At 41.8% G+C, this 19,503-nt stretch overlaps 1 protein-coding gene across 1 annotated transcript in view; it reads right to left on the bottom strand.

Moving 5' to 3' along the window:
* The window catches only part of KDM5B (lysine demethylase 5B), a 55,957-nt gene that overhangs the window by 35,373 nt on the left and 1,081 nt on the right, over positions 1-19,503 (bottom strand). Inside the window, exons 2-4 of the mRNA XM_063356450.1 lie at positions 7,023-7,100; positions 5,577-5,699; positions 4,565-4,735 (exon numbers count right to left, since the gene is read on the bottom strand). Of these exons, the coding sequence (XP_063212520.1) occupies positions 4,565-4,735; positions 5,577-5,699; positions 7,023-7,100 (372 nt within the window). The remainder of the gene's footprint in view (positions 1-4,564; positions 4,736-5,576; positions 5,700-7,022; positions 7,101-19,503) is intronic.

The raw sequence follows: 19,503 nt of genomic DNA, 5'->3' as shown, positions 1-19,503 counted from the left end.
ATAGTTTTAGTTCAAGTTGCTGAATGAACACATTTAATTGCTGAAAACTGTGCATACATTTGGCAAGAAAAATAATAATTAATGACAATTCCAAGTTTGTCAAGCCACACAACACTCAGTAACAGCAGACAAAATATAACAGTTTTTAATGAGTAAACAACAACTTCTAAAGAAAGAAGTCGTCTTATGCTGTCAGAAAGTAATTCACATGAAGTTCTGTTAATCTGTTCCCATCACAAGCGTTTTCTTTGCCAGGGAGAAACAGGGCAGGAGCTGCAAGAGAACCACTGCAGCGGCGTAAGGGCTGTTCTGCAGACAGCACAGAAATCAGACTTTCAGAAACAAATGACAGTCAGAAGGGGAGATGGAAAAAGAGGAAAAAAGCGGCATTTTGAAGACAAGTCCCTGCTGAAAGAAACATGTATGTAACAAAAAAGAAATCTCAGTCAAGGGTAGCAAGATAACATTAACTGTCACCCACAGACAGTCCACAACACTGCTCAAAGAAACCTCCAGAGTTCCTGCTTTGTTTAGGTCTGCCTTCAGTCTCAGACTTTGTAAGCTCTAGACTTATTCTCCTAAAGCAAATGTCTGACTTAATTTCAACATTAAATACACAAAACCACCCAACTGTGTGGATTATGCACATGAGCAGTTAGTCCTGGCTGATGCTTGCAGGCGGCCCCAGAGCACTGCGGCTGGCTCGTCAGGACAGCGGGCTGCCTTAAAGCTCACGCCGAAAGATGACAATGTGAAGTAGTTCACATTAGCATCAGTGGGAGAAAGCCAAAAATAACAATTTCTCAGGACAGAGAATGGACAAGGAGAAAAGGCTAGTGAGTAGGAAAAATATGAAAATGAGAACTGAAAAGCAAATGAGATTAATTCGACACAGGACATCCAAATTTAATGACTTATATAAAATCTGGTTGATTTTTGTTCTCATGTGAAACCCAAATCTTTCACCAAAAAAAAAAAATTTCTACTCCTTCTGATAACAGAGGACATATCATCCTTGAAAGCAAATACCTAGAAGGCAAACAGAAACAGATTTTCCTAAACAAAAGGGTAACGAAACCTTGAAAGAGAAAAACAACAAACAGCATAACTTGCCTCATTTTTAAAAAAAAAAAAAAAGCGAAGTCCTGTCTTACAGATGGGAATTCCTCTGAACCCACTTTACTCCTACACTGACCTGATCAACTGATCATGTGTCTTTAGCCAAGGACACCAGCTGCCATTTCTTCAGTCCTTTCCTCTCCCAACCAGCAGAGCCTTTTTGGTAAGGTTAAGCTTCTATCAATAATTTACCATAAGCTCATCCTACATACTGTGATCATGATCTCATCATATGCCGAGAAGATGGTTGCACATAGAATCCCTGAACTCCAAATGGTGGCAGAGAGTAAGTTAAAAGCCCATCAGCTGAAACCATTAAGGAGCAGCTCCTTCAGCAGGCAGGCAAAGGACACGGCAGGAATGTTAATAAGGCCTCCAGGATGCCAGAGGATGGGGGGGGGGGGGGGGGGGGGGGAAGGGATACAATCCATCTCCTCCAGGTTTAGATGTTTATGACGCAGTAATTTACAGATAAACTAATCCCCCAAGCGCCCTGTACTTGCAAAATACAACTGGTCTACCCCCACTATGTATCCACTTGAGGACAAGAACCACCAAACACCCCAGAGGTGCTTATTTTTCTCCAGTAACAGTAAAGGGTTCTAGAAAGGCATCTCACACAGAAACATCTTTATTAGAGGCATAAACGTATAAATCTTTGGACTTATGAGTCCCACTTGGGACATTAAACCTTAGGCTGGAAGAGAGACCAGACCCAGAATTACTGAACCAGCTGCATTCCCTCAAAACCAGAACATCGCAAGACCATCAATACGCTCCCAAGCTCTAGCTGCATTTTAGAACGGGCAAACATCTGGGGAACGCATCACAGGAGATGCACTGACTGAAGATTCCAGACCCCTCAATTCATGCAAGGGGACATTCATCCCTCTGGGCACAGGGAGCGATTCTGTAGTCTCACACCCACGGCTACTGCGGCTTAGAAGCGAGGCACGGCCAGTAAGAAGCAGTACACCGACAGGTTTACTGCAACTGCCCTGGAGACAAACACCCAACACCTCATGCTTCAAGATAAGAATAAAATAAATACACCCCTGTCGGGAGCTGCTTTGAGTATTAGAAACTGGCCGATTTAAGAAATTTTTGCCGTTTGCCTGAATGAGAGCTCTAATAAAAACACGTTATCTGTTCACCTCTGAACAGCTCCAAGTAGTTTCACTATTTTTGTACGTATATAGAAATATCTCCAGCTGGGATATTTGTCAAAATAATTCCTGAAGGCAGTTTAACGTATATTTAAGCCACACATAAACAATTAATGCTAAACACAGATCTGGAAGAGATTTAAGTTATGGCATACTCATCAGTGGAAACTACACCACTCCATATTTTCAACTTTTGCAGAAAAAAAGTCAATGGATATTGCAAGTACTACCAATCAAAAAAAAAAAAAAAAATCAATGAACGCTCACACTAATCTTTTATGGATGATCATCCTAGCTGCATGAAGAGTTTCTCTCAAAAGGCTTGTTGAAATATCACAAGAAGGAACCACATATCTCAAACTGACAGCTGTCAAATCGAATAGCTGCTACTTCTCCAAAAACAAAAATCACAGATGCTTAGATTCCCAGTAAAGCACTGAACAGACATACAATAAAGCGGGCACCTACACAGGAAACATCTGGGGAAGCACCACTTACTGAGAACACATGGAAGAAAGCCAAAAAGAACCTCATCTGAGATTTTTTTCTTAAAAAAAAATGTATCGCAAAACAAACTCAGTTGGAAGACAACATTGTCAGGAAGAAGAAAAAAAAAAAGTCTTTGAGTGAAAAGTGAGCTAATCCCAACCTATTTCTGTGGATTCTCTCAGTTCACTGAAAGTATAAGTCTCCCACATATGGGAGAGGAATATTTTAATAGCTTTTGGGGGAGGAGTTAAAACGTGACGTTCCCCATACCTACGTAGCTTTTCCAGAACTGCATTCGCTAAACACATCTGTTTGGAACTAACGCCAGGAGCCCACTGCAAGAGAGAGCTTGGGAAGTCACTTTAAGAAGCAGCGTGACCTCATTTGAGAAGGCTTTTCTCTTCTAAAAGGGCCACTACTGAGAAAACCATGAACGTAAACATTGACTGCGTGGTAAGCACTCGCATGGGGAACTCGCGTTTCCAAGGAAGCGTAGTAGTACCATGTTAACTGTTTTACAACTTTTAATTACGTCTCTCCCTGTGCAATTGCACACCTCAAAAATATGAAAGCAAAGCTAAGTGTCACAAAACACACCAGCTTAAAAAACCCAAACCAACCCAAGAATCCACAATTTTCAGACCTAATAAAAATGCAAAGTTTTCAATTAAATGCCTTCAGAAAATGGTGTTGCTTTCCATCGCTGAACATAAATACATTTGAGGCAGGCAAAATATTTTTGATACAGCAGTTTTCCTAGCACAAAGATTCTAAGATTCAACTATATTTTATTCTTACCCTCTGTTTGCAAAACAGTCAAACCTACTAGGTTAAATTATTTTTTCCGAAGGGTATGCAGAATCTAGCCGTTCTTTACCAAAATGTGATCAACACGGGCTGAATAAAAAGCCTTCAACTCCAACCTTCCTGACTTATGTCAAAACCCTCCCTCATTTTGGTAGCTCTATGGAAAACGCTAGCGTTGACTTCTGTAGACAGAGACATCCTTGTAACAGGATTAGGGTTTTTATTGCTTAAAAAAGGTCACCACTCACCATCGTGGTACGAATGTTTCAAATAAATAAAAATGGATGTTGGCAACTGCAACTTATTTTAGTTCTCCAAATAAATGACTACTGCACTAAAAGAAAAGCCCTATTCTCCATTAGAGATTACATTGCTTCCACTCTCAGCCAACACCGAATTCTGTTTTAATGGCCAAATCAAAGGAGGAAGGATAAAGATTTAAGCTTGAAAAAAGCCATACTGTTAACTACACTGCAATACCCATGAAGCATTCTTGAACTTGGACACCCTTAGCGAAAGCAAGATGAGTTACTGCCACGGTTTGCTAGAGTTCCTCAGTCACTCTATGTGCAAGTGACACAACGAGAGTGCCGTGTGTCTGTATCAGACAGAGGGACCTAGAATGACCTAAGAATACAGCAGTATTTTGCATTTGACAAAAGAGCATTAAAGAAATCGTTACAGGAAGTCTGAATGTCCGTTATCATGAGGCTTCTGTAAGTTGTAGAGAAAATATACAAAAGGTAGTATTCAAAGTAGTCAGTTAAGAGGTTACCTTCAAGAATTAATGAAAAGTAAAAGTTTTTAGAATTAAAGTTTGCCTATGGCTTTCTGAATTGCTCACATCAACACCAGACTGCGTCTTGTCACCTCCATGCCACAAAGTGTAAAACGCAGTCTTTGGAAATGTTCCATCAATAAATAAAAAATAACAGACTGGCTGCTCAATCAATTGGACTTCAGTTAGGTTCAGTATAGCTTACCAACAGGCTCGCTCCAGACTGGAATAAGTTGTAAGGATAGAGAATGCGCTCGTAATGTGCACGGATGTGCGAACCCACGGCTTTGCCAGGAGCGAATCCCATCCTAGTGGCTATTTTGGTCCATTTTCTCTCTTTGCAAACTACATCAAATCCTCCTTCTTCTGCGACTAGCTAAAAAGCGAAAACAAAATGGTGGTACATTTAATACTAAAATTATCAGCATTTAAGGAAAGCACTGCTAGTTTAAAAGAAGAGACAACACCACAATTGCTATTTTAAACCAGAAAAACATAGATTAAAAAAAAAAACCCCAACAACAACGAAAAAATCCAAATCAAAACCTGAAAGTTGTTTGAAAGCTGTAACTGGAACATATAACCATACAACCTATTCAAGAAGTATAAACTTGTTGAATTATTTTACAAACAAGTCAGCACCTTTATTAAATGAACAAGCCATAATTCAGCCTACTTTTGAGAATTTTTCTGGCCGCAATTTGTCACGCCTCTACTTTGTATTCCAACACAACTTTCTAGCGCAGTACAATCAGTTCTTCTCACTAAGTACTATGAACCAGGCTCAAAATCAACCAAATAAAAACTAACCTAAACAAAGAAACAGAGAGAACACACCCTCGGGGTCAGTGAACCCCATCTCTTGCTATCAGAATACATAAAACTTCTCCAGAAGTTTAACAAGCTTCATCCTAAAAGGAACTGGATTTTTTTCTCCCGTATTTCTAATGGAATTTTTTTTTTTCTCACTGCTGTCATTGTTCAGAATCTTCCTTCAGTTAAGCCTAAATTTATTCTTGTTGTATCCAAGTTCAACTTTAGAGAGATGGAAATTTAATTTGATGTCCTAGCTCACATGGAAACTTCCTACTATTTTGTCACATTAGCTATGTTAGCTTAAACAAAGCAATACCCCTTGAACAACTGTGACAACACCCCAGAAACTGAGATAACACAACATCTTTTTAGGAAGAGTTTCTCCCTTGTAGCAATCTTACTCTGTTAAGCTGAAATAAATCCAAGATCTTCCTCTCCACATGTGGAATTTTCAGCGTACATCCTTGAAGCTCCCAAAACTTTGCAATCTGGTCCAGAAAATTCAGCTTTACACGAGTTTGGGCCTGAAAAAAACAAAAACAAAACCAATGAACTGCACATGCTTTTGTAGTAGCCCACTGTTTATAATGTTGCAGCCTCAGTTGCCTGCCTGGCTTTTCCCTCTGCAAGTGTAATTTGGCATTTTTCCCCTCTTGTCATAATGTATAAAAAAAAAAATTCCATACAGATACTACCAATCTTTCCTCAAGTCATTTTTTGTTAACTTTTACTGCATTTAGGAAAGTACTTTCTCAGAACAGACAAGCAATGCGTTATTACTGCTAAAAACTACCTAAACGAGCTGCATTGCTAAAATTTAGTATATTTATTACATTAATAAATGTAACCATTTCCTACAATTTTGTTTATTTGTAATAAACCAAATATAAGCCAATATTTATGGCTTATTAAAAAAAAAATTAGAAAAGTTTTTTTCTGTTATCCCTTTTCACTCCCAACTGCATTTGTTTCATTTTTATGGATACGAACCAGGCAGGGCAGGGCAAGCCAACTAGTCTGTTTGCCCAGCAATTCACGTGGTAAGACAATTGGACTGTTGCTATGTCCAATTCTAGTAGTAGCTTATACTTAAATTTTGACACGTTTTATTTTCACCACACTGACGATTCTTAAGGTAAAAAAAGGCCATGTCTACGCAGACTCACTTGCTCAGCAACTCCAGAGAGCTCTGACCCAGCGTGTGTCCATGCAAATCTCTCTCTCAGCACCCGAAGCCAGCGTTCGAGCCCTTCCCCGGGACTCCACACAACCACACCAGGACTTCAGAAAACGAGCGTCACAAGAACAATTGGTCACCGCCACTCCAACTCGTACCAGTGGCGAGCTACCCAGGACTCCTCGCCACTCCCTCCCTCTCGTCTGAATTCATGAAGCAGTGAAGGAAAGTGCTTGCGAGCAGCAAATTTCACACCAACTGAATCCAGATTTTGTAATTGTTTCTTGCAAATGGCTTGTTATTTTTAAAGCATTCTGTAAACGCTTCATCTCTTCTACTTTTAAAAGATGCTGTATGCGCACAAAACCCAGATAGAAATCTATGGTACTTGAGAATTTGAGTTTAACCACTTATAAGCACCTCTGCATGGAAAAGACCTGAATTATATTCCTTTAATGAGCATTAACTTTACTTTTTATGCTTGGGATGTTTTTAACTAGATTCTGAAACAGATTAATTTCTGTGCTAATTAAAAACTGATGTTCAGAGGTCCTGAGTGCTGTCAGCTCAAGTGAAACACAGCCCACGGTCAATCCACTGGAAAACACTGCCTCTCGAAGGAGTATTTAAACATTCTGGAACAGAAGCGATGTTCAGCTTTACAATTTACCTCTAGTTCATTGAGCCTCTGGATCCTCGGTGTAAAGTGAAGCTTATCGACATCACACGCAAATGGAGGCTGCCAGTCCTGGAGAAACAGAAGAGTTTCATCAAAAGACCAGGAAAATGAAGGAAACCTCTCTACACGCCAGTCAAAAGCCAGGTGAGCCCAAAGCATGGAAGAAGTCTCCGTGGCTTCCAAACCCTCCCCACCACGTGCCCCTCCAGCAGACGGCAGGAGCCCAGCGTGGTGGCCACGCAGCACTTGCCCACTGGCACGGGCTGCATCCCAGCCTCTGGGGCCATCGCACCCCACCGTGCTCCCAGCTGTGGGGAGCTCTACTTCTCTTTCCAAATTACTCCATGGTAAACAAGCCTGGAAAGCAGGAAGAACGAGATGTGCCGAGTGACCTTCACTGCCTACCCCTTAAAATATTTAAGTGTGCCTTTGAAATAGATATTGAAGCCACAAAATAAATGGCACCTGGGGACTAAGGACCTGTCCCCAAAGCCAAGCCTCCAGTTGCCCACTGAGTCAGTCCATCTTCTCCCTACCCACGCAGGGCAGCTAACAGTGCCACACAGGCCATCCCCTGGTCTCATGCCAACCCTCCCCTGCCCAGGCCATTCCCAGAGGGGAACCGTGTGGCACCGAGGGCTGTGTCTGCCAGAGAGCGAGACAACTCCCTGGGAAGGGCTGGTACCGTGCAAGGCAGCCCCCCCGGCACTGCAAACCGAAGTAACAGAAACTCGGTTACAACTCGGAGATAGGACGTTACTTATCTTAACAAATTCAGTATTGTTACCACGCAAAACACAGAACAAAGTGCAGTTTGATAAACCATGTTCCAAACTGCAACGCCTGCCTCGGTGGGGAAGAACAACATTCGATAGTGGAGTCTTTAGATGCTCATGAAGGACAAATGCAGCAGTTAGCTGGTCTCAAAAACAAACAGCAGCTGCACTAAAAAACAGAAATAAAAGCTTCTTTTCTTAATTCCTTGTCTGCAAACATTCAGGAGCAGCTGGAATATGATCAATTTAAAAAAAAGATTATTATTACTTTGACAGAATACCTGCAACTGGTAGTGTTATTTATAAACACAACTATAAAGCAATTTTATCTTTTAGATCTCTGACATCTCTCACATGCAGTTGGTTTGGCAGCACACAGCTTCGCTAAACCAAATTAGATTTGATTTAAACTTGACAGTAATTTGTTACATATAAAGCTATCTTATTATCACTAATTACAGAATGAAGATAACACACGAGAGCTACTGATAGTGGAGTAAGACAAGAGCTTTCTACCAGGAAAAAAGAACGTTTACTCAACACCTGTGGACCAAGGCAACTAAAGTAAGAGCAACACCATAAGGAGAATGTCTGTTATTTTCGCAGATATACTTAATACAAAAAATTAGTGTCAAATCCCCTTACGTACAAACACCCAGGCTCAATTCTATATTGTGACCCCACCCTGTCACTAGAGCAAGCCCATGGCAGAACCAGGTATTTTCACAACTGGAGAGAAGGTATGCAAGAGCCACCAAGAGCGTGGAAAACCTCAAGAGCAAAGAGGGACACCAATCTACGTGTTATATCAAACTAATTAACTAATCCGGACGTCTAAAGTTTACTGATCCTACAAGACAGTTTCAGCACATCAAAACTCAGCAAGGTTGAAATTAAAATTTGAACTGGAAGTTAGATGACAATAGGGGGATGAAGATGACAAATTATCAAGATGACGATCAATCCTCAACCAGAGGGACACGCTTCTCAATCATTTTTGGTCTTTTAAGCCCAGAACTAAGACTGGTGTCCAATGGCATGATGTTCTTAAACAGCTAGATAAAATTAACCTCATGTTTTCTGTTTGCCAGAACACCAAATGCAACAAAAATAACAAGCCTAACAAAGAAAACATTTGACATTCTTTTGTAATGTTCTGATATCTGAGGAATCATTCGTGACCCACAAACTGTAGGAGGAGAAACATGACTGGGAACACTCAGGACAAGATTTGAAGTGTCACACTTCAACAGGACAAATCTGACTTTCCGGCTGAACCCACTGGTTACATCATTAGTCACAAGTCTGGAGTTTACTCCGTGCATGGAGAGAGACAGAAGACCATCAACCAAACCAGGTGAGGACACACAGTGGTAACAACACGGAACACCCTTGGGACATGCTGGGGACATTGCCAAACTGCAAGATCGATCCTAAACACTTCGCTTAGGCTGAGAGAGTAAATGAAAACAGGGGCATGTGCTGGCTGACCACGTAGCTAAGTGATGAGCCAAGGCAGTCGCCAGGTGGGCCACGCATTGCCCTACAACAGGATCCCTACAACCAACGACGACCTGCGGAGGACAAGAAGCAGGAATAAAAAGAACAGGAGCAAGAATTTAGCTCACATAGGCAGTAACTTTACTCCGTTACTGAGCCTGACGCTGTCAGGGCTATCGCTTGCAGATAAAGGACTGGCAGACGGTCAGGAAAGCCAAAGAAGGGAGAGGAGAGTGCAGGAGGCTCTTCTGGTGGGGCCTCGTGTCCCCTGGCACAGTCTGCTGCTCTGGGGAGAGCCCAGAGAAAAGCCTGTATGCCACTGAGGCACAACAGGAGGAACAGGATCCCTACCTGTTCCTACACGCTCCAGCTCATGCTCAATCTTAAAGAAATAAAGACACAAGGGTCCCCAGGACGGATAAGGGCTTAGGAGCCACTGCTAGAAAGCAGCTTGTCTTCAGACAGGACAGAAGCAGCTTGTCCCATGCACTTATGAAAGCGAAAGAAGTTTATGCGCATTATCTCACAGAAATACCATAATCACAACATGGTGTACCAAAACATAGTACTGCAGAATTAGCTGATTAACTCCATACACCAATCAGTAATAAATAGGAGATGTATGTTTTGGGAAACTCTCCTTTTTGGCCAAAGACACCTGCTCTAGCGAAACACAAGTTAATCAGAAAAAGTAACAGAACTCCAGACAACACAAGCTTCCACAACAGGTATTTTTGACACCTTGCAGTTTTTAAGTTTAATGATACTGAATGAATGCTGCACACACCAGAACACTTTGATGGTACGTCAGCTGTTTTACAAAGAGAAGCTTTGGAAATTCAATCTATTCAATATAGGACTTTCAGTAGATAGCTTTTCAGTCTATCAGGCAGACGGGTCCATTGACTAGAAACAAAAATTTGGAAAAAAAAAAATTGGTGGTGGAAGCCCCATCCCTGGCAGTTGTTAAGGCCAGGTTGGACGGGGCTCTGAGCAACCTGATCTAGTGGGAGGTGTCCCTGCCAAGGGCAGGGGCGCTGGAACTAGATGATCTTTAAGGTCCCTTCCAACCCTAACAATTCTATGATTCTATGAACAGCCTTAAAAGCATTTAACTTTTAGCAACAAGAAAGTCTCTACTGAGATATGGTAAATTGGCTTAAATGAGAGGTAACACTGGATTGATCTACTCCGGCTTTTGACATTTTTAAGCAGGTAGAGCTGGGTGAAAATGCATGCTATATATTATACAGTAGGTTATATTAGATTATTATAAAAAGACTCCTGACTTTAGAAACACTACTGCACATCCCATTTATCACAAACTGTTTCATATGACATTAGTCAGCTACAGATACAGAGCCACTCGCCACCTGGAGAAATTATAACAGGTGTCGTAAACAGGCCACTTGACTATCATTGATTCATTTTAAAGTCACAAACAGTTCATTTTGGAGCATCTGAACTACTCAAAGTTGAAACAACCAATGAGAATAATTTTTATCGTCTTCTGTTTTTATCGTCTTTTTATCAATCTATCCAGGGTACAGCAAGTCCCTTAATTCCTAAACAAGATGCTTTCAACCCTTCTTTAATAATCACGTTATTTACTCAACAAAAATCTTGCATACGTTCTGAAGCACAACTTAAGATAAATGCAATATCCATTAAAATGAGTATTAAGAAACATATATATTTTGAGATAAATGCCTTCATGCACCTTGAAAACGCAGCAACACCACAAGAGGGAGCTTTTTCACGGCAAGGCTAATTCTGCAAAACTGCTGATGCGCGTGATGAGCTTTGCTGTGGAAGAGAAGAGCACACGCAAACCCACTCCACGGGCCCACTTCCCTTACGTTTGTGCCCGGGAAGTCTGTGACACTAGCAATTTCCAGCCAGCATGCCCTTGGCAAGGTCCTCAAAAGCAACTGGTCTGGATTCCCCTCCTTTTTAAAAAAAAAACAACAAACAAACAAACAAAAAAAAGTTTACAAAGATCAATTTATGTTTCTTTCAACAAGCATGCTAAACACTAAGGATATGAGTATATGCAAAAAGCAAGAAAACCTGAACTTCCTAAAAAATCATGAGTTTTTACACCACACAGACTCTTCAGCTGAAATGAGTCTGTTGCTTTCTATTGTCCATACAGCATTTTTAGAAGCCTGTAACGAACACACAATATCATTTGCCTACGTTAGCGTTACCGTGCATTTGTTAACCAGACTTAAGAGAATAAACCTGAATATCAATCCATGCAAAAAATGAGACTAACATCAAAATTTCAAACTTTTCTATAAACTTTATAGACAAACCTCACTGTTCAGAAGGCATACTCTGAGAATCACATTAATATTTCAAGTGGCAATGCAAACTACAAATGGTCAGGAGAACTATTTCTAGACTATTTCTATATTCCTCCCTACAGACCTGTTGTTAGAGGGATGGCAGGTTTCATATAATTTCAGCTGGTAAGCCTTCCACCTCATCCAAACTCACTCTCTAATTAAGATTTAACCACTCCCACTCTCTTGAATTCAAGTGAAGAAGAAATTACCACTGTCACTGGTAAGCTGTTCTACAAGTTAGCTTTGAATTTTCTTTTTCGCTTATCCTCACCGCATTTTTAACCAAATATCTTGTTTGCTTACTGTCCAAGAAGCTATTCACGAGCACTTCCTGGAAGCGATGTTTCAAGACATTTTTCAATAAACAAATATCTTTTTGCTTCTCTTTACAGGACCAGCTTCCCAGTCCTGCAAATAAAGGTTTTTTCCTCGGGCTTTTTTCTGAGACCTCTCCTATTTTTTCAATGTCTTTTGAAAACTGCAAGTAGCATTTTAGTTGCAATCTCTCCAGTGTCAGACACAAAGAGAGACGTCACTTTCATTATTTTGCTAGACAGCGTCTCATAGTAAGATCCAAAAGAATATCTTAGCAATTCTTGCCAGAGAAACACATATTCATTCAGTTAACTATAGCAATTCACCGCTTCCCAGGATGCCCACCCTGCGAGCGTGACCTACATCCTTTGTTCCCAGATCTCTGATCTTGCCTTTGCAAAGGTGTTACATGATTGCTGCCTCCGAGCGGGAGGGAGCAGACTCCGTGACTCAGGAGGTCCCTTTTCGTCTCACGGTTTTACGACTACATTAAAAACACACTCAAAAGAAACTCAGATGGCAGAATCTACGCAAAACTGATGTGCGCCACCATTTATCGCCGCAGCAGTGTCAGTGGGTCATCCACAAAGCTTCCTTTTGAATGGGAACTAATCCCTCTGTGACCCTGTTAAAAGGCTAACATTAGTTGGTAACTCCCATCATCAGCTAACCTAGTTTGTGGTGACATGGTCCTTGTTTGATTTTTGAGCACAGGTGATTTTTCCAACATAAACACTGAATTCCTCCTTGCTAGGAAGGGACCGTGGGTGCAGTAACACACCTTACACACAGAACGCTCCAATAGCATAAGCTTGGTGGAGCATTTCTCATTTGAGACAGAATCAGGCTCTGTTATGTATTGCAGACTAACAAAGGACAAAACACCACCACAAATCCTTCCCATCTGAGAACCACAGACAAAGATGAGCTTGCAATGGGAATCGCCTCCCTAGATCCCAGTCTTTGTATGCCAGCTCCAAACCTGGAGAGAAATAAGAGATCAGGTAAACTGGAGATGATTCTCGAGCCTCAGAAACAGCTGCACCTCGAGACCCAAAGGCAGAGGATGGAAACTACACATCAACACAAAACAGGCAGCAGGGTTTCCATACAGGAGATACCACTCTTCTCTCCACAGAGGCGACTGCGTGAACAGAACAGACCCAGAGGCTCTGGCAGCATCAGGCAAGGACAAGCAATGTGGCAGCAGCATTCACAAACAGCAGGTCACAGGGCGCTGGGGTCAGTGCACTGGCAACGCCTCCCAGATCTCCGAACTCTTCAGAGGCACTGACCTAGACCTTGAAGCAGAGCATCCACCTGTACCGGGGCCAGGCTCGTCTGTCAGCATCCAGGGGCACCGGGCCACAAGAGCTACTGCCATCTCCACTCGAGACGCAGCAAGTGGTAGATGGGCCTTTGGTCTGGTCCCACAGCACGTCCCCAGTGGGTGTCTGACTGGTAAACGGCAGGGACAGCACAGACTGTTTCTGGCGCTCTCCCTTTGGAGACAGCCTGTGCCCTCTTTGGAGCTGTTAACTGGCAGCTTTTAAACCTAGATTTTAATCCTGATGTAACTCGGATTAAGAAAAGATCTGAACGCAGCCATCCCAGAACAGCAGCAGACCAACGCTGCTGGCTTCACCTCTGGCCAGGGGAGTCCCCAGCGGCTTCCATCCTCTGCTGCCCTGGCCCCATCCCGTCTGTTCAGATCCATTTTCCCTTGTAAAGCACCTGCTTTCTCAGGGAAGATTATTTACTCAGACACAAATCAGGTTGTATGAACCCAGAGGTTCCCCCTGGCTTTTAAAAACATCCAACCTGGTCTTTCACACACATGCACAGACTCACGCCAGCGCTTCCCAGATACAACCCAGTAATCGGGGCTTGAGAGACAGTACATCCTAATGGATACACAGGCATAAATTCATTCCATTCACTGGCAGCTTTAGTTTCAATGCTGGGGAAGGGAGCTGCATTTAGTTTGAAACTCTAAATTTCAGCTTTTAGCTAATTGACACTGTTTATCTCAAATTAAGCAAACAAAAAAAAACTACAAAAAAAATCCCCAAACATGCTGCTACTATTGACCCATATAGAGAATTCCAGACTGAATTGTTTCATCTTAAATTTTCAATGAGCTTAACAGAGTGAGTGTTGGAAACCCCTCACTAGAAGAGACCTGAGTCAAGGAGAGGCAAATCTCACCGTCCTTTAAGCACACTCTAATGTTTCAGTGCTTCTGAACTGCAGAAACCACACCACCGGTGACCACAGCACTGCTGCACATGGCAGCCACCACGAGCAAAATGATACTCCTTATTCATATTTTCCTGCCGATTAAAGATCAGAGGAGACCAGTAAATAATCTACTCTGAATTTACCTAACTTCATACTACGACCCCTGTATTGAACACAGTAAATTCTTCATTTAAAGTAAAAATTTCCTAATGAGCTTTGGTGACTGATCTATTTTTCTTCACAAGAATTTGACAGCGTGTGAACAGGAACCTCAGCACTGAAATATCTCTTCCCAAAAAAACGACCAGTCTTCAACTCAAAGTGCCAGAAAGGGGCAAATCCACCACCAGCCTTCATTTTTTCCCCAGCAGCTGGTCACCGGCCCAGCTGAAAACACACCCCCTGGTACCCAAGTCAAGCGAATCTGCCTTGTGCTGAACGGGAACCGGCAGCTCGGGCTCTTCTCATCGACATTGACAAACGACGCGGTACCTGGGATTCTCTCCCTATGAAGCTCACTTACGTATTGTAATTGAGTTATCTCTCTGTTTTCTTTTTGATAAAAATCAACTGGCTGAGCCTCTGTATATTTTCAAATCAGAGGGATCATCATAATCAACTTCCTGTTCAGGACAAAGTATAACAATTCTCTGTTTTAGTATGTTTTACAACCTCAGGACCGGGAGACTGCCAGAACCCTCAACAAAGTTGTTCCAGCAGTGAATTGGTTTTAGTCCATAGTTTAATGAAGGGGTTTTGGTTTGCTTTGTGTTTTCTTTTTCTCCATAAAAATGAAAATAAATCAAGCAGGCAGCTGAATGAGCAGGCTGAACAGACGCTGTTTAAATCAACCTTGCTCCTGAAAATACATCCCTGGAGCAGCGGCTCTAGCTCTTGGAAGCCCTGTGCCTTTAGGTTTCACCGCTCAAGCTTTGTTAAGGTCACATTTTTCAAAATTCATTCTTTCATGCGCAGAACTTTCTTGACGCGTCTCCATATCCTCTCTCTCGTTGTGAAATCTTTTTAAAATTCTCAAACGAGTGCAGTACTCTGAATGCAGGATTTTCTATTCTCATGCTACCACAGAGGTAAATCACCCCATTCTTCACCCAGAACCTCAGGAGCTGCATTCACTGGTTTAGCCAAAGCATCCATTCTACCATTACAGTGGTTGCCACAAGGATCCAGTTATTTTTCAATAATCCTCCCTCCTCCAGGACTGGCCTACGCTCCTTTGTTCCCAAATGTAAAACCTCACATTAAGTCCCACTTAAGCGATTACTGTTTCATAACCTCCATTGTTTATTAGGCAATCGGGATCCCTCCATAACAATGAGCTGCCCGCCATAAATGTGCGATCTATATGCAATAATTTCTTTTGTTCTTCTAGACTTTTAATGAAAATTAGATACCGTTGGCTTGAGATTCTGAAAGACCATTAGAAACATATTCTTCATTACAATTTCTCATTAATAGCTGAAATAATTTGTGATTTCCTGCAGTATGATATCAATTTTGCACAATAACAGTTATTATAATTAGAATACTGAAACACATTCAAGTAATTTACATATCTCAGATCATGACAACACAACTGGCTTAACCAAATACATAGTCTCATAGAAAACAATAAAACTAATTTGACAACGCCAGTTTTCATACAATTGTATTTCATAGTATCACCTTTCAGGCTCCTAGTCAGGACTGTACCAGTCGTTCTCCCACCCTGGAGTGAGATGTGATCAACAACTCTTGCACCCATAAAGAATTTAAACCCATACGGAAGTTAATTCCTCTCAGCCTTTTGAAAGTTTCCCACTATTACAGGATTACTGGAAAATGCAAGACAATAATTCAGAAAACTCCACTGTCAATTCCTTCAAAATTTCAACTATATTAATACAGACCTTCTGATCTTAAAATGCTTAGTTTTATCAGGGCAGACTTAAGGTTACTTAAAGGCCTTAACTGAACTTCTCCAAATACACATTATTTAAAGCAATAAAATTTAGCCTGATTTTTCTCAATTTCCATGTTTGGCCATGGGAAAATTACAATGTTTCTAGAATAATGTATATTTTGAAAGCGATTAATATGGCAAGTAAGGCTTAAGTAATTGTTATTAGCTATTTGTTCACAGCAGCAAAGCAACTACACAATGAAGCGGAAGAAGAGTCCATTCTCAAGAAAAACTTGAGGCAGGAATGGTATCATATGTTCTACATTTTACCTTTTATTCTTGAAGCTAGACTTCAAATTTGCTAGACTGTTTGCTTTCATTAATTACTATTAACTACCTACTTCAAATAACGATACCATTCTCAAGCAATACTTCATTTCACTCATCTAAGTGCCCCCAGTAATTTGCAAAGCAATCATAAAATCTTCCAGAATGTCAGGCCACCACTTGACATGCCAAGTTTTGGAATAAACCACTGTTCCAGATTACCATTTAAAGAAAGAAATCCTAATAAAGGATGTTTTCAGCTCATAGAAGAAAATTCTAACTACAAAACAGCACGAGATGGACTGCAAACAAGTTGTGCAGCATCCGCTTTTCTGCATCTAGCTCCTCACCTTCAGTTCAAGAGTCGCAGCATCTCTAATTTATGTAGCACATTAACTACCAGAAGCAACCACCACTGGTAAAGCCCTGTATCTCCTGTGAACACTTTGCTGCCAACAGGACTGTCTACTTATGCTCAAGACTGTTGACAAAAAGCCTTTGCTTTGCTGTTCCGTACAAAAAGTGTCAGTGAATACAGTTATTGTTGCACCCTTTACATGACAGCCATTACAGTATCCCAGAATCACCCAACTAAGAGCAAAAATAAGCCATCAGTGATGAGTGGAACAAACTGAACTGGAATGAAGAGGAGGAAAGCTTCTTTTGAGTGCTCAATTGGAAACGGACATGCAGAAATTACACCTCCTGTTACATTCCTGGACGTTCTTCCATCCCATGAACACACAACAATCCCCCAGAATCCTCTATCTTCCATCCAGATGCCTACAGCACATCAGATACCTCAATACCCCCCTCACAAAACAGTTCACTGTCCTCGAAACCTGCCATGCAAGAGAAGCCACCACAGATGTGGTTCTCTCCAAGCCTACCTGGCACCCAGCTAACACTAGCAAAAAGGTTCCAGAGAAAAAGACCCCTCTCCTTCAGAGAACAGCGAGCTCTCCTCTTTGTGGTCAGGTGCTGTAACATCAAAGCTAGCTTTGGTGCAAGGCCTTCTTCACGAGCAAATTGTGAAACTACGGTTGGGCATCACCACTCTCACACAATATTCCATATTACAGTTCAAAAGCACAAATTCTTCTGCTGATAATTTTCCAGCAGAGTTTAAGCTAAAATAATGCAACCCAAGCAATCAAATTTTTAATTCCTTTTTCAGCACAGACCCTGACAGTTCACAGTGCTGCCTACCTGCTCACCAGCACGTAACCAGACTAAGAACGCAGGCAAAAGATTCACTTGGATGCATGAAGACTTCAAGCCTCAGCTGTCGCTGAACAATGCATTTGGTTGGAACATATATAATTTTGTGAAGAGGTAGGTATAGTTTGTAGCTCACAATGTTATATACCACTCGATTACACAGAAAAGAACAATAACTGAATAGTCATTGCGCCTCCTGTTTTCAGGAGGAAGGCCAGGAACTACGTCAACTCCCAGGCTTTTTCTGGTAGATCTGGAAGAGCTCCCTCTATGCTCTAGGCCGGTGAACGAACAACTGCACTTGCACAAGTCATCCAATTAATTATCTGGGGTAGATAAGAGCCATGGTAGCTAAGCTCTCATGAAAGCCAGGCCCCATACCACTATTAGGTGCTCAGCCCTCAGCAGCGCCAACTATTTTCATCCTACTTCTAAATACGCTCAGCGAAACATACAATCATAAATACAGACAGATATTAGCTCTTCGGTAAGTGAAGACGAGAGTATGCCAAAAATGCATCTGTAATAAGTAATTCATTCCTTATGAGAGCTATTAATTTTTGAGTCTCTAACAGATACCATAGCTTACGAGAAGCCTTTATTATAGGGTTTTGGCTTTTTACATAAGCAGCCAAGAAACGCAGATGAGATTTTTTTAAAAACAAATCACAAAAGAAAAAACCTTGATAAAAATTCTGTTCCACTCACAGCTACTGAAACACCGTTGACAATATACAACCCCAAAAGATTATTCTACTCAAAAATATTACATAAGTTCAATGTTGACTGTATAATGAAAACCATCTTACCCCCTCAACTGTGTCAGCATTTGGCTGCACTGCACAAGAAGGGGCACAGGCAAATTCTACCTAGATATAAAATCAAGAGCGTTCTTGTGTGTGTTCATACCACTGCAAACCATGACTCTTCTTCCAGAGAACAGAAACATCTTCCTCTCCAATGAGATTCACGTTATTCAATCTGCTACAAGCATTTCTATCCTCTCAGACAGCAACACAGCAAGTTACTTCTATTTTAATTCATAAGGAAAAGGATGGTTACCAACAGGAGTCCCGGCAGTGATCAAAACATGAAACTGTGAAGCATGTGTTTCCGAACATCATTTCTTTGAACTCAAAGTCTCACTCACAAAACTTAAGTCTGCAGAAACATTTTGTCAGCTTCACCTCTTGCTGGATGAGATTTAAGGCTCTCGGCTGCTGTTTAGCATTCTAGTTCTTGCCGTCACGTTAACCACCTCAAGCCAGCTGCACCACCCCAGACTTGCACCACCCTCCACTTAGAGAAAGAGCAATTCACTCAAAAGAAAGATGATTCACACACACTTGTTAATTAGATTTTTACTCTAAGAAGCCCCTATCCCCACCAGTCCGGCTGTTTATCCCTTTAAACGAACTAAGAATTATGACTACACAAACTATGGTTCCAAGATCTTCGCAGTATTTCTCAGTAAATTGAGTCAACCAACAAAAGGAAATCAGAATTCACACCCCAGTTTTGGGCTTACTACACTGTCGGTTGAGGTGATGATGATGAAGACGAAGGCTTATTACTCTTCCCACTGTGGATTGCATTCTAAAATGGTGGCCATGTCTGTCTAGGCTTCAGCTCGCAGAGGCACCAGCCAAACTCACAGCTGCGGAGTTTGGTGTTGTTCAACTTGAGGACGCAGTTACCTGTGCTGGAGCCCAGCCGGGGCGGGGGCAGGGCCGGAGGAGGCCGCCGGGGGCCCGGAGCGGCCGAGGGGCGCTCCCCCCAGCCCTCCACCGCCACAATGCCAACATGGAGGGCAACACCCAGGCAGCTGCCTCCTCGGGGGC

Source organism: Chroicocephalus ridibundus, chromosome 20, assembly GCF_963924245.1.
Source record: "Chroicocephalus ridibundus chromosome 20, bChrRid1.1, whole genome shotgun sequence".
NCBI lineage: Eukaryota > Metazoa > Chordata > Aves > Charadriiformes > Laridae > Chroicocephalus > Chroicocephalus ridibundus.
This window is presented reverse-complemented; position numbering and strand designations above follow the sequence as displayed.